The following is a 14,183-nucleotide window of genomic DNA, read 5'->3' as shown; positions in this document are numbered from 1 at the left end:
CTCTTTTACCAATAAATAGTGGGATTGACCTCCACATTATAATTCCCTCATAGCCTAAAGGGCAATCACGTTCGGCAATAGGGATTCAAACTTTTTAAATTGAAGAAATGAGACCATAAAAACAATCAGTTATTACTCAAAACCTTGATGTTTACTTATAAAGTTACGTACTTTCAATAAAAAAAAACTCTTCACTAACCTATCACTTCCAAAGTTTAACTCTTTTGATGGTACAATTTGAGAAACGTGAAGAATGCCTTATAGCCAAATTCTGCTATCTTGCAAGTTATATATATAAATAAAAATTCAAATCTTTAGTGAAGTATCATAGTTGAAAAAGCCCACACATCTCATTCAACAGTTTGAATTCTACAATTTTAAAAAAGGTGTATACTTAACAGAAAGTTTCCAACTCATTTATTTCATATCTACAGATGGCTGATTATTAATGACCTATGATATTAATAAATTTAATTACACAAAGATGCTATGCTACAACTTAATTATTCAGTTATTTAAAAAAAGTGGTCATGCTAACAATTTATGAAAGTGAATTTATAAATAAAGTCACAACATCAAACAAAAGCCATTTCTTCAAATTATTTTATTTACTAGCAGCAAATAAACAATATACAAACTCCGTTTCTTATTCATTTTCCTCCGAGCGAAGACGGGCATTAGCATTGGTCACTCTGATGGCCAACTGCTGAGCTCTTTCCACAATCTCTTTCCTTTTCCTAGAGGAAACTCCATGTGCAATCTCTGCACAGTAGCGCCTGTTCTGCATCATCAGCATTTCGAGGTCCTGTCAATACAAAATTTCAATTCAACATTGAATATAAAACTTGTTTTAAAAACGTTTCTTCTGATCAACTTTGCACATTAGAAGAATCGTACCACTGATGTGTATTAACACTTGTGATTTTATGAAACAGGTTCTCTCACACACAAGATCAAACTTATTACAATAAAGTAAACTAGTGAGTTGCATATGTCTTTACACAGCTTTAAATGGTAAAGATTAACTAGGTTCAAACATAACCTCATACAGACCAGTTTGAAATTTGAAAATTAACTTAAAAGGAAGAAAAGAGAACTTAGTACTGTTATATTTAAAATAAAAAATTAACTGTGGCTGAAAGATCCGATTTTATCTGGGTGAGAAAAAAACATGTAAATAGAAGAAAAATTTAATATTTCCAAATTACACATTTTCTTATTAGACTTTGATTTTGTAAAGATGAAAAAAAATTCATACTGGTTTTGTTTCAGGTTATAGACAATCTGCCAAAAACCTATAGAAAAAAAGATTGCCAGTATTACAACTCTCTTGTAAATCTTATGAAATACATATAGAAATGTGAGAAACCCAAGAGCATTTGTCAAACTGAAAATTGAAAACAACTGGAGGACATATAATTTCATCTTTTTGTAAACTTGAGAAATATTTTAATAAACTTTGAGATAATGGTGCTATTGTAATATAATACCAATATCCACCCTTTCAAAGCTAATGTACCGAGATGACACATTCATTGAAGCTACTCTGTGTGAAACGGCTTCAGACTGTTACCCTGAAAAGCCTCTACAAAAAAGAAACACAAAGCAATGTGTCAGGAGAAATGCAGTAAATCACTTTTGACAATAGACTGTTTACATAACACTGTAAGCTGACATCATCAATAACAAGTAAGCATCACTTTTGACAATAGACTGTTTACATAACACTGTAAGCTGACATCATCAATAACAAGTAAGCATCACTTTTGACAATGGACTGTTTACATAACACTGTAAGCTGACATCATCAATAACAAGTAAGCATCACTTTTGACAATAGACTGTTTACATAACACTAAGCTGACATCATCAATAACAAGTAAGCATCACTTTTGACAATGGACTGTTTACATAACACTGTAAGCTGACATCATCAATAACAAGTAAGCATCACTTTTGACAATGGACTGTTTACATAACACTAAGCTGACATCATCAATAACAAGTAAGCATCACTTTTGACAATGGACTGTTTACATAACACTGTAAGCTGACATCATCAATAACAAGTAAGCATCACTTTTGACAATAGACTGTTTACATAACACTAAGCTGACATCATCAATAACAAGTAAGCATCACTTTTGACAATGGACTGTTTACATAACACTAAGCTGACATCATCAATAACAAGTAAGCATCACTTTTGACAATGGACTGTTTACATAACACTGTAAGCTGACATCATCAATAACAAGTAAGCATCACTTTTGACAATGGACTGTTTACATAACACTGTAAGCTGACATCATCAATAACAAGTAAGCATCACTTTTGACAATGGACTGTTTACATAACACTGTAAGCTGACATCATCAATAACAAGTAAGCATCACTTTTGACAATAGACTGTTTACATAACACTAAGCTGACATCATCAATAACAAGTAAGCATCACTTTTGACAATGGACTGTTTACATAACACTGTAAGCTGACATCATCAATAACAAGTAAGCATCACTTTTGACAATGGACTGTTTACATAACACTGTAAGCTGACATCATCAATAACAAGTAAGCATCACTTTTGACAATGGACTGTTTACATAACACTGTAAGCTGACATCATCAATAACAAGTAAGCTCATGCAGCACTATTCCAAGATTTTTCCCAGCTTCAGAACCACAGTGGGGTTGCAGTCACTGTACAACAAGCATTGTCTAAGGTACTATATAAAAGAAGTTAATTTTTATGATATAGATTTGTAAAAAGTCTGATCTGATCCAATAAATTTGTTAGATATTTCATTGATAATTATCCTCCTAGGATGGTCAAGATTTAGCAGTATAGGTACAGAAGTATAGTAACTTAATATTCTGTTTCCAGTTTTACCATGCTTACACAGTAAACAATAAATGCTTAGTTTCCATAAATGTATAGGGGCTCATTCTGGTTTAGTTAGTATTTCTAACTTAGTCTTCTTGCTAGTCACTTTAAAAGCTGATTATTCATCAGAAAACTAAGTCAACTGATGTTTACAAAGTATTACCAGCAAGTAAGTAATCATTATTTAGAACATATATAGAATCTGTAATCAATAGCTTTAGCACATGGTACATTCTGCCATTGTACAATGCCTTAACATGACAACAGATTGTGTACAAGTTCATTTTCATTTGTTTTATATATACCTCTCTTAACCCTTTCTCAACAGATCAAAGTTTAAAGGCCATGGCATCTCATTTGTTGACTTGCATTCAAAATTTTAAAGAATTACTATTTTATAAATTTATGTCAATAAGTTTGTAATAAAATAATAAATTATAATTCAAACTTAATATAATACAGGAGATGATTTCTTAATTTAAATGCAAACATTAAAGAACACATTTAAATGTAGATTTTTGTAAGTCATGTGGTGTGTTGAATCTGTTTAAAATCAAATGTTTGTGATGTCAAAATAATCAGTAAGATTTTGGACAAATTAGAAACTCAAATTACTAATATTGACAAACTAGAATATAAAATAAGAACCTCGTATCTTTACTTTTGCCGATATGTGGCCGATGTACTGAATTAAACACAGTGGTGCTGTTCAACTCATTTTTAAAATCCCTTTACACTCTTTAATACAGTATACAACATGCGAGTAACCAGCCAACAGCTTAGAATGTGGTTTTCCCCACCATTTTCATCTTTGATTCAAGTTTGTTTTCAAGAAGATACATTGTCTTTAGTCTGCTTGAGGTTTCATATTTCTTTAAAATCTAAGTAAACCTTAATTAATAAGCGTAATAAATTATAGTGAAATTCTATGGTATCAGTGTAGTTATTTACAATTTTTTCGGTTATTCATCTGTATATATTTAAAACCTAAAAACAATTTTGTTTGATATCCTCCATGTGCTAAATTTTAAAAGGCTTAGCAACCTGTGTCCAACAATAACCAAGTACAAACATTCTAGTGAAAAGAGAATTGTTTGCTTTACTTCTTGATTTATTGTTCTATATTTCAAGAAAAATAAGTTTAATAATTTATTTCTAAATAGTAGTAATCTATATACATATATATAACATATAATAATTGAAATGTGACTGTATATTACAAAATGTTAGTCCACTAAAACTCAGCTAAGACAGGGAAAACTACAGTTCAGTTTTATACTGCTGGTTACATGACTTAAGTGCACGTGCACCATATCAATGCCAGCTGTGTCATGTTAGCTGGGGATGACTGGAAGACCAATATAATAAAAATAATAAATATATAAAGCTTAATGACTCCTATGCTACTTAGGCTAACCATTTGTTATAAAATGCAGTCATTCCAGCATGAAAAAAGCATAATCTACATTTATTTCCTAATTTTTTATGATGGTTACAAGTTTGATTAAATGACAGACCCTACAGAGTTAGAGTATAAAAAATAGCAAAATATAAAGTTTTACTGAAAAACAAACATTTGAAATATATTTAGGTTTTAGAAATTAAGTAAATAATATTTGAGATTTTTAGGAAGATGATTTTGTTTAATCATAACATGAAATCACTTTGCACTTTGACTAGTAAAGAAACAGATTCGATTTCCACAAATAAATCTCTAGTAAATATATTTCATTAATTTTTTTGTGTACAAAATAATTATAATCTTTACTAAAAGTCTACTAAATTTTGTGAAGATACACCTGCTGTATCAAAAGTTATAGTGCAAATACTTAACACGTGTAAATGTGTAGATCAACTTGTGCATTTCATACCAAGCCTATTGTAAAAGAGTTGAAAGCAGTTCAAATATTTAAAAAACTGAGTATTCAGAATAATCTAGCAACTTTGCTCACTTGTTTCTTGCCTCTTGACATTGGTGGAAGACTATTATTGTATGTGAAATTATATTGTGACTTTCTCAGAACTCAGACTTAATGCAAGTATTGCTGGCTATGATTTCCCACAAATCTATTTAATTACATCTTATCTAAAAACAAAGAAAAAATGCATCATGGCCTTAAAACTGAATAAGAAACAAACATTCCTACTATTATTTTTCAATTAAAAAAACAAAACTGGAAACCAATTATCTATACAAAAGCTTAAGTTGCATCATTCAGCAATAATACACAAACAAGAGTAGCCCACCACAATGAACTCACCATGGACCAAATTTGGAAGTTCTGTAAGTTATCCAGGAATTCAAAAATTCAAGATGAGACTAAATTAGTTTTTTATTGTAACATTTTAAAATGTAGATTACAATTACATTTGACAGCTACTGTTTCCAAAATATCTATTTTTTATGAATCGCCAACTTAATAAATATTAATAACAGTAACACTTTCAAAACTGGTTCCCTCACTTAGCAATACACCACTTATAATAGATGAACTGTAACATGATGATAATATAGTGGAAATAAATGTGATGCAAAACATGGTTGAAAAGTGATGGTAAAATATGGACTTCAGAATGTGGAATTACAAGCTGTAGTGCACAACAATAAAAATGGTGAAAAAGATAGAGAATGTTGTGGATTATCAGAACAGTAAAAGAGGCTGTAGTAGAATGTGTGATGTAGAACAACTTTGTGAACATGTTTTGAATCAGTATTTAATCCAGAGTTGAGTAGTTACAGAGATAAACATTACTTTCCAGTTGGCCATCACCAGAGTGATTAACTTTGGAAAGACAGAAGAACAAAACAAGCACTTTAACCACATAAGATGCCACAGTAAGAGAGCTTTTAACCAAGCCCTACAGATCACTATATCATATCCAAACTATTCCAGACCATATGTGGATGCAACTTTGCTATCAAAAATTATACAATTAGTCCAATTGACTCAGAAATTTATTGAAATCTTAAAGCACAAAAAGTAGTTTAAAAAACTTGGTGGATGAAAAACACTTCTGAAGTAACATAGTTATGTTTAACTCAAAAAAATATTTCATTACTGATAATCTGAATTAACATTTATTCGATGTAACTTGCAAAGAAAAACAAGGTTCTAATTTTCACTTTTGAAAATAAGCAACACTTACAAGAGTGTTAGTTTTTTCCCATCCCAAAACATAGGTTTGTATTTGCTAAGAATCCATAAGCTGTAGAGAGTATTACTCATGTCTTGTTTTTAAATGATTATTTCTGCACTGCCACTAATTTATTACCACACGTTTTGTTTCCATCCTTTCATATCAATCAACAAAGCATAACATCAGTAACAGATACAGGCATCATTCTAATCAACTGGATAGAGCACATTATAAACTATGTTTGGAAAACTTACTAGAGAAGAGTTCCTGTAGAGATAAACAAGGGGATATGATGGGAGGTTTACATTATGTAGGAACAAACCACAGATCTGAAAGTTTTATGGCTTTAGACACTGCTTTCATTCCCAAAATGTTTTAAAATATAGTATATATGTCTGAAAACTATATAAATGTTCTTCTTTGATAAGACATCAGGCACATCAAAACATGTTGATCAATAAGCATGACTTCATAATTGATAGTTAGTGTCCTAACTAACAAGTCTTAAACCTGTATAAGCTAACACTGTAAAATAATCCTCTTGAAATAAACTTCTTACCCGAGAATTGTGCACAATTACTTTCTTAAATCCATTAGGAAGAATGTGTTTAGTTTTTTTTGCACTTCCGTAACCGATATTTGGCATCAGATATTGACCCTTGAATCGTCTTCTGACTCTGTTATCAATACCTTTAGGTTTCCTCCAGTTAGGCTAAAACAAAAAACCACAGCATTAAGTTCAGACACTTATAACATTCAAAAGCTTTATAAGACAAATCAATACCAAAAGAGATATACAGCTGTAAACTATGGTCACATTGTTTCACTAGATAGCAAATTAAACATAAGAACTTTAAATTAAAAAAAAAGAAACAAAACCTTCATCAACCTTTTTTTAAGACTTGAATGTCTTTTTTGGTTACAGGAACCATAATAGGTCACAAAAACATGATTACTGTTAACAATGAAATTAATAAGTGATTTCACACACTTATTTTGGTCAGTTCTATAGACTAAATGTTGTAAGATGCAAAAACAAAATTATTCTGTATGAAGCAATACAAGAATTTCACCAATACTGAAGAGTATTGAAACAAATTATGTTACTTAAGAGCTATATCTTTTAAGAAAAATTTTTATAACAATATTATAAATGATTTCCAGTTTCCTCTGAAAACAAATGCTCTATCATAGGTAGCACAAAACAAGCACCCTGTCACTTGTAACAACAGTAATAATGGTCAGGAAATAGAGTCAAATTGCACACAAAACACACATATAGAGCAATGTACATTGTTAAGTTAGGAATTTAAAAAAAATTAACATTTAAAACAAACCAGATTTTAAGGAAGCCAGCTTCCAGTGATGTCCTAGGATAGTATAGGGTACTAGCATTTTGATCATATTAAATAGGGCACATCAGCCACTAACTTTCAGGTTAAAAGTCAATTATAGTTGATTAATTAAACTTATGAAATTGACTTTGATCTGCAAAATTTTTTTTTTGGATATTAAATGAGACTACGCTTGCTTTAAAAAGATCCTTATCCCTCAATGTTTCCAATACAAATGTTCTTCTAAATCAGGGGTTCTTAACCAGGGGTGCGAAGATGATTCCCAAGGGGTGCGAGGATGCCCATGAATAATTAAAGCAAATCTATATTTTTACATAAGAGTATGTTTAATATTTTTATATTTAAGTTTCCAGGGGGTGCGAGAAATGATTACTGATTTGAAAGGGGTGCAAACACTGAAAAAGGTTAAGAACCACTGTTCTAAATAGTGAGAAATCATAGTGTCTTACAAGGGTGTACACACACACACACAAAGTTTCCCACGTTAGGTCTCTGCATCTTGTCTGACTGGTTCATTACCATCATCTGTCGACTATCATCAGACCAACCAGCATCTCATTAGGCTAACTGCTGTTGCTGCTAACTTGTAGTTCCCCCACTGCAGTGTTTATGATCTATTCTAAAAAAGATGTAAGCAGCTTCTATAGCTTTTCTCTGTTTCTTTTCCATTTTAGATTCTGTTATAGCGCTCTTTGTCTGACTGCTACATTAACATCCATTTGTCAGTATTAATAATACTCGTGCATTTTTTCTTTAAACACAGCTTTTGTTCCTCTTACACATCCACCATGTCTTTATTTTGCTCACACTAATGTTAATCTCTCTTGCGACACAATTCCATCTTGCTTGATTTTAACTAATTTATCAGTCTCTCTCACTCTAATTTTCCCATTTTGATTAGCAGTTTAGACACTTTTACTAATATGTGCAGTAGATATTCTTAAAATTATGATATTTTCAGTTGACTAGTAGTAAATGATTGTTGGTTAATCAAATATCATGCAGTAACTATTGTTTGGAAAATTGATACCAAAAAAATCAGTGTAATCAGAATTAGCACCCGAGTAAACATCATCCCCACCCCCTACATATTTCCTCAAATGAATTTATACCTATCACACAAATGACTTTCGGCAGGAAGATGAAGCACACTTGTAAGTTACAAACCTTTTAAATTCATGGTTGACATCATGAATGATGTCAATTCATCTCATTGATGCAAAATGATGAATTTTGCTCTTTTTGCAAATGCAAAATTTGCAGAAAACTGCAAATAATAACAGTTTATTATACTCAAACTAAACTTTCAGCATGCAAAGTCATACCAGAAGTAAACAATGTTATATAAAGACAGAATCAAGATAATTTTTTTCTTCCATTATACTTACAAAACTCAAAAGCACAACTTTCAAGGTGTTTTAAAAGGTTTAAATTACAATTTCAAACATTATCTTTTCAGAGATTTATTAGTATTACGTTCTACAACTTCTATCAAACATGTTTCTCGACAACATCACACAGACATCTTTCAACCCAGTTCAAGCTGTTATTTGAAATTATCACAATATGGTAATGTGCTATTCTACAGGGTGGCCCATAAGTCCCTACCCATCCAGATGTTATTATGTTATATTCAGTTATGCATGTATTATAAATTTGTTTCCAGACAAATGGATAGATCGTGGTTCTGCAACATCCCTGGCACCCACGAAATGGCCCGCAAGAAGTCCGGACTTGACATGTGATAACTCTCTTTGGAGATACATAAAGGATATTGTGTCTAAACAATGTTATAACTTTAATGATGAGCTGAAGACAGTTGTTGCCATGGCATTTGGAACAATAACCCTGCTATGTTGAGGAAAATGTCTCACAGAACATGGCATTGCATAATATTATGTAGCGAGAATGAGAGACAGCACACAGATACACAAGATATATGGATGAGTAGGGACTTATGGGGCAGCCTGTAGTTAGCCTAGTATAAATTTAATACTGAATTATAAAAAACACTATATTATATCATCTACATTTATACACATATAAGCTTAAAGTAGAATATTAATCAACAGAACAGCAACTTGTCCTTTCTTAGTTTTGCTGCAAAATGCTTGTTCACACATGACCATATTTTAAGTACGATGCCAACCTTTATCTTTGCATATCTGTCCGACTGATGACGAATGAATTTTTTCAATCTTTTCTTCACAATTCTATGTTTCACTAAAGGTCTAATGGCCATCTTGAAGCAATGTCTACAAAAAGATAACACAACAGATGGGAACAAATGAAAAACAATCCTAAATATTTTTAACAGAATTCATGTTCAATATTTTAACACAACAACAAAGTATATCAAAATAGACATAGAAATGTACATTACACTTGGCTTATTGTAAAGCTATGGGCACACGCATACTGATATTAGTGAACTGAAAATGTGCACCATTTTACAGAACTTTATAGATGCCCAAATAATGGTTAATGACCCAAAAGAATTCTTAAACTACATTCTCATGGTGTCTCAAATCTTGACGTGATAAATACTTGTGAATATTTTATTTTTTAAGTGAAAACACGTGTAATGTAAAATCATAATACCTATTAACTTTGTAGAAACCTTATCTATAATCCTATATTATTACTTACTACCAGTTACAAATCACCAGTTTGAAATTCAATTATTTGACTGGGACAAAGAGATACACCATCCGAATGGCAACGTTACCTCAAAGGGACATAAAAAAGGGCATATGAACCTAACTACTTATTTTAAATGGCACTGCATAAAAAATATTCAATAAAAGATAAAAACATTAATAAACCAGATTTAACTTTGCAAACTCTCTTTGTTAACCTGAAGATGATCTCAGAAGGTCAAAATGTTCTCAACTTTATTTTAATACCCACACCAGCCATCTTAAGAAACAAACTTAAAAGAGACAATGGGCAGGAATTTTATACCTGAAGCTTGGTATTCTTTGTCTTTTTGTGAGGGAATAGTGGTAGTTAACAAATGAATCTGCTACTGGAAATGTATACTAATCAATTTAATCAAACTATGTTAAAACTAAAAGACAAGTTCATAACAATTTTCTACCAATGAAAACATCAAAATTTCCAAATGGTAAGTCAAAACACTTCTACCAGCAATAACTTGTTAATGTTACTAAATTTAATACTAGTCCTACATAATAGTTTGTACCTAACACTGAACTTGTGTATCTACTACAGTATAATTTATGCTCTGATTCACTGTTATTATTACTACTTGTATACTAGTATTAATATTAGCAAAAAAATTCATAACCCCCAGGCAAGAATTTTATTTTTATATTATGAATAACTCAGTAAAATACTAAAAAAAACTACAATTTAAATTTTAACTTAATCATTCACTGCAGAGAAATGAATAAAAACCCTACAAGTAAAATTCGAGTGCTTTCGAAAGGTCTATTATTTCGCGCTCGCGTTATAGTTTTTAATTTCATCCATTTCTATTAGAACGTCTTGAATTTACGCGTTTTTCTAGCATCATTCACTGCATGTTATTATTATTATCAGAGATTAACTGTTAAGTTTTACTGTGTAATCAAAATACTGAGAGTAAAACGTCTTAATTAACTTACATTTCTACACGATGTAGCCTAACATTCACTTATAAACGCGCTTAATTTTCTTTCGTGTAGCAGACGCCTTTGCTAAAAGCTATCCATAAGTAGTTTTTATTGACAACTATACTATATAATGTATTACTAAACACCATAAGAGGATAATAAATACTTAAATAAAAGATATAAAATATTAAAACCACTTTTCACTACTTTAATATGAGAGATTGATACGATGAAAATACCAAGTACTCACACTCAACCACTCACGAACTTGCTTGGAAAGAAAGAACGCATGCTCACGAAAACACTAACGAGTTATGTTGACAACTACATCTGAAAAAAATAAATAAATAAGGAAATTATATTTTATATATATAATATGGTACAATTTATCGATAAACTGCAGACACTTAGAATAATACTTTCTTGGCATTTTAATATTAACTATACTGTAATATATATTGTTTTCTTATCAAATCAACCTGAAGAAGGCTGCACTACAGAAGCCGAAACGTCATCCCGTTTTAATTTAACTTGTTAACAGTAGACATTTTAAAAAATGGTAATTTAATATCGTCATGACACTTAAAAATAAATAATGATTCAGAGAACTATGGCTTTTAACGGAATTAACATTCAAAAGTTTTGAGACCATCGTATAATTTGTAAAAAATCTTAGTGTCAATACACCATTCAACGTAAATCTTATTTGCTGATGAATTGTGTACATGGTATGACAGCATCCCACACATTTCATTTCGCCATATGTTAATGAAGAAATTTTCAACTTATTTCATTTAGTCTAGTTCCATGACTAAATTTAGCACTGTAAGACGAGAGGGAAGGCAGCTAATCATCACCACCCACCGTCAACTCTTGGGTTACTCTTTTACCAACGAATAGTGGGATTGACCGTCACTTTATAACGCCTCACTGGCTGAAAGGGCGAGCATGTTTGGTGCGACGGGGATTCAAACCCGCGACCCTCAGAGTACGAGTCGAACGCCTTAACCCACTTGGCCATGCCGGGTAATTCTTTTGTCGTTCTCCAGTGGATAAATCATCCTCCCACGATAACATATTGCTGCAATGTCCTTTACTAGCCGAACTGATAATATCTAAATATTGTGATATGTAAGCATGTCCTATGTTTTCCCTGCTTTAATGATATAGAATGTTTTAACTTTTTATTGAGTTTATATGCATGTATGATGGATGGAAATGTTTTACAATGGCATCACGCGCGGTTTTTCGAATTACAGCCCTGCAGTCCGAGATTTGGAATTAATTGCCCATTGTGATGTCAAAACCCTGTTGGAAATTTCCTTCCAGAAACGAGGACATTGGTTACACTTCCTTATAATTTTCTTGAGATCACATCTATTCTAGTCATGGAGAGCATTACTTCAATGGTCTACTTTTAGTAGGAATGTAGAGAGCAGTGTACTTTAACAGTATGTCATGTGGTATCTCAAGGTTATGGCCTTTTTTGTGTTTGAATGAGAATGACTAGTCACATATGTATAACAGTCAATCACACAGTGCATTAAACAGTACCTGGGAAATACGAGCCACGAAATTTAAACAGTGTAGCTGGTAAATGATTTGAGCGTGATCAATTAAAGATATCCAACTGAAACCTGGGTGTATCGATTAACGATGTCTTCAAAAACAGGAAGATAACATGAAAAAGAAGTGGCTCGTAAGGCAAGCATGCTGGCTTGGACAGCCTTCAGAGATATGGGAAGATGCGTGGCTATATAATAGAACAGTTATAAGCAGCGAATAAAAATGAGACCACAGAAATACATACTTAAGGTACGTCATGACTAAAGAAAACCAAAATAGAGGAGATTTTATGGAGTGCTTGATTTTACTGACGAAATTTGACCCATTTTTTTTTTCAAAATTATAAAGTTTGGTACCAGCCAATATTACGTATACTTCCTCTTTGTCTCAGAATGAAGATAGTCAGTGCTGTTCAGAACTGGCATGCAGCATAGTCAGTTGATTGAAGAAATCAGGAATGTATGTGATAACACCAGAAGACTAAAAGAACAAACATAAGGGGCATTTAGGACTATGGGTAATTTATGTTGTTCCAAAAAGCAGGTCACTGAAAGAGCCTTTTCTGTGATTCATCGAATTCAAATATCTTAATGCGGATTCATTCTGCGCAACAATGTCTAACAGTTTTTTTTTAATTTCGCGCAAAGCTACTCGAGGGCTATCTGTGCTAGCCGTCCTCAATTTAGCACTGTAAGACGAGAGGGAAGGCAGCTAGTCATCACCACCCACCGCCAACTCTTGGGATACTCTTTTACCAACGAATAGTGAGATTGACCGTCACGTTATAACGCCCACATGGCTGAAAGGGCAAGCATGTTTGGTGCAACGGGGATTCAAACCCACGACCCTCAGCTTACGAGTCGAACGCCTTAACCCACCTGGCCATGTCTAACAAACAAGGAGTTAGAGAATCTATAATTTATAGTACAAACAATTTACGGCACCGTTGTTATGTATGTTGGTGTTCAAACTACGTTTCAGAAATATCGCCCAGAAGCTATTTATGTCCCTTGTTAAATCCCAGCTGCTCAAATATAATGTTCTATCACACGTGTAAGTCAATATCAAAGAACCTGCTGATTGTTTTTATACATTGCATAACGGGAGTTGTGTACCAGCTTTCAGACCCTTTTATGTTTTCATCTTAAAAAAAAAAAGGGGTAAAAGTGCGCTAAATTATCCCTGCGAGTATCTGTAGCTGTCGAAGAACATTCAGTGTTTAAAGACGTATACACAGCTGGCTGAGAAATAAAGTGAAATAAACTGGACCACAATATCTTGTAGTGGTTTCAGTTGACAAAAATAAACTAAAATCTGTGTCTGGTGCGTGGGGCGTGGACAAGGGAGTCAGAAGGGGAACACTTCGCCTCTCTCTGGAAAATGAGAAACATAATTTTTATTTATTTATTCAGCATAGCTGTGTGAGTTGTTTTTAATTCAAATCACATTTCCCACTACTATACTCCTTCCTGAAACATTTCTGCTGATGTCCATGGTCTAAGGATACTATAATCGAGTGCTTGGATAAAAGGCAAAGACAGGCGGTATATACTGATTCTAACCTGAATAATTTCTAAGTAAGCATGGAAAAAGTATAATATTTAAAGTATGATGTCTAA

The 14,183-nt window shown here is 32.3% G+C and overlaps 1 protein-coding gene across 2 annotated transcripts; it reads right to left on the bottom strand.

Annotated features, from left to right (window-relative positions):
• Positions 1–585: 585 nt before the first annotated feature.
• On the bottom strand, positions 586–11,326 carry LOC143245184 (large ribosomal subunit protein eL32-like). Of its 2 annotated transcripts, none has more exons than XM_076491223.1 (4): positions 11,249–11,326; positions 9,531–9,636; positions 6,586–6,738; positions 586–805 (listed from the first exon to the last, which is right to left on the bottom strand). In XM_076491223.1, the coding sequence occupies exons 2-4, from the start codon at positions 9,621–9,623 to the stop codon at positions 647–649; spliced, it is 405 nt and encodes a 134-aa protein (XP_076347338.1). In that variant the 5' UTR covers positions 9,624–9,636; positions 11,249–11,326; the 3' UTR covers positions 586–646. The 2 variants fall into 2 exon arrangements, with proteins under 2 accessions (XP_076347338.1, XP_076347339.1); XM_076491224.1 differs by having other exon boundaries at positions 11,263–11,284.
• Between the last annotated feature and the right edge of the window lie 2,857 nt (positions 11,327–14,183).

The sequence above is a fragment of the Tachypleus tridentatus genome, chromosome 2, assembly GCF_004210375.1.
Source record: "Tachypleus tridentatus isolate NWPU-2018 chromosome 2, ASM421037v1, whole genome shotgun sequence".
NCBI lineage: Eukaryota > Metazoa > Arthropoda > Merostomata > Xiphosura > Limulidae > Tachypleus > Tachypleus tridentatus.
This window is presented reverse-complemented; position numbering and strand designations above follow the sequence as displayed.

What these genes read in the sequence shown, in the direction of transcription:
- LOC143245184 (XM_076491223.1), bottom strand. Translation starts at nt 9,623, where the DNA reads ATGGCCATTAGACCTTTAGTGAAACATAGAATTGTGAAGAAAAGATTG. An exon ending in ACAGATATGCAAAGATAAAG is followed by an intron (nt 6,739 to 9,530) that starts GTTGGCATCGTA and finishes TTTTTGTTTTAG; the next exon opens with CCTAACTGGAGGAAACCTAA. An exon ending in TAATTGTGCACAATTCTCGG is followed by an intron (nt 806 to 6,585) that starts GTAAGAAGTTTA and finishes TTGTATTGACAG; the next exon opens with GACCTCGAAATGCTGATGAT.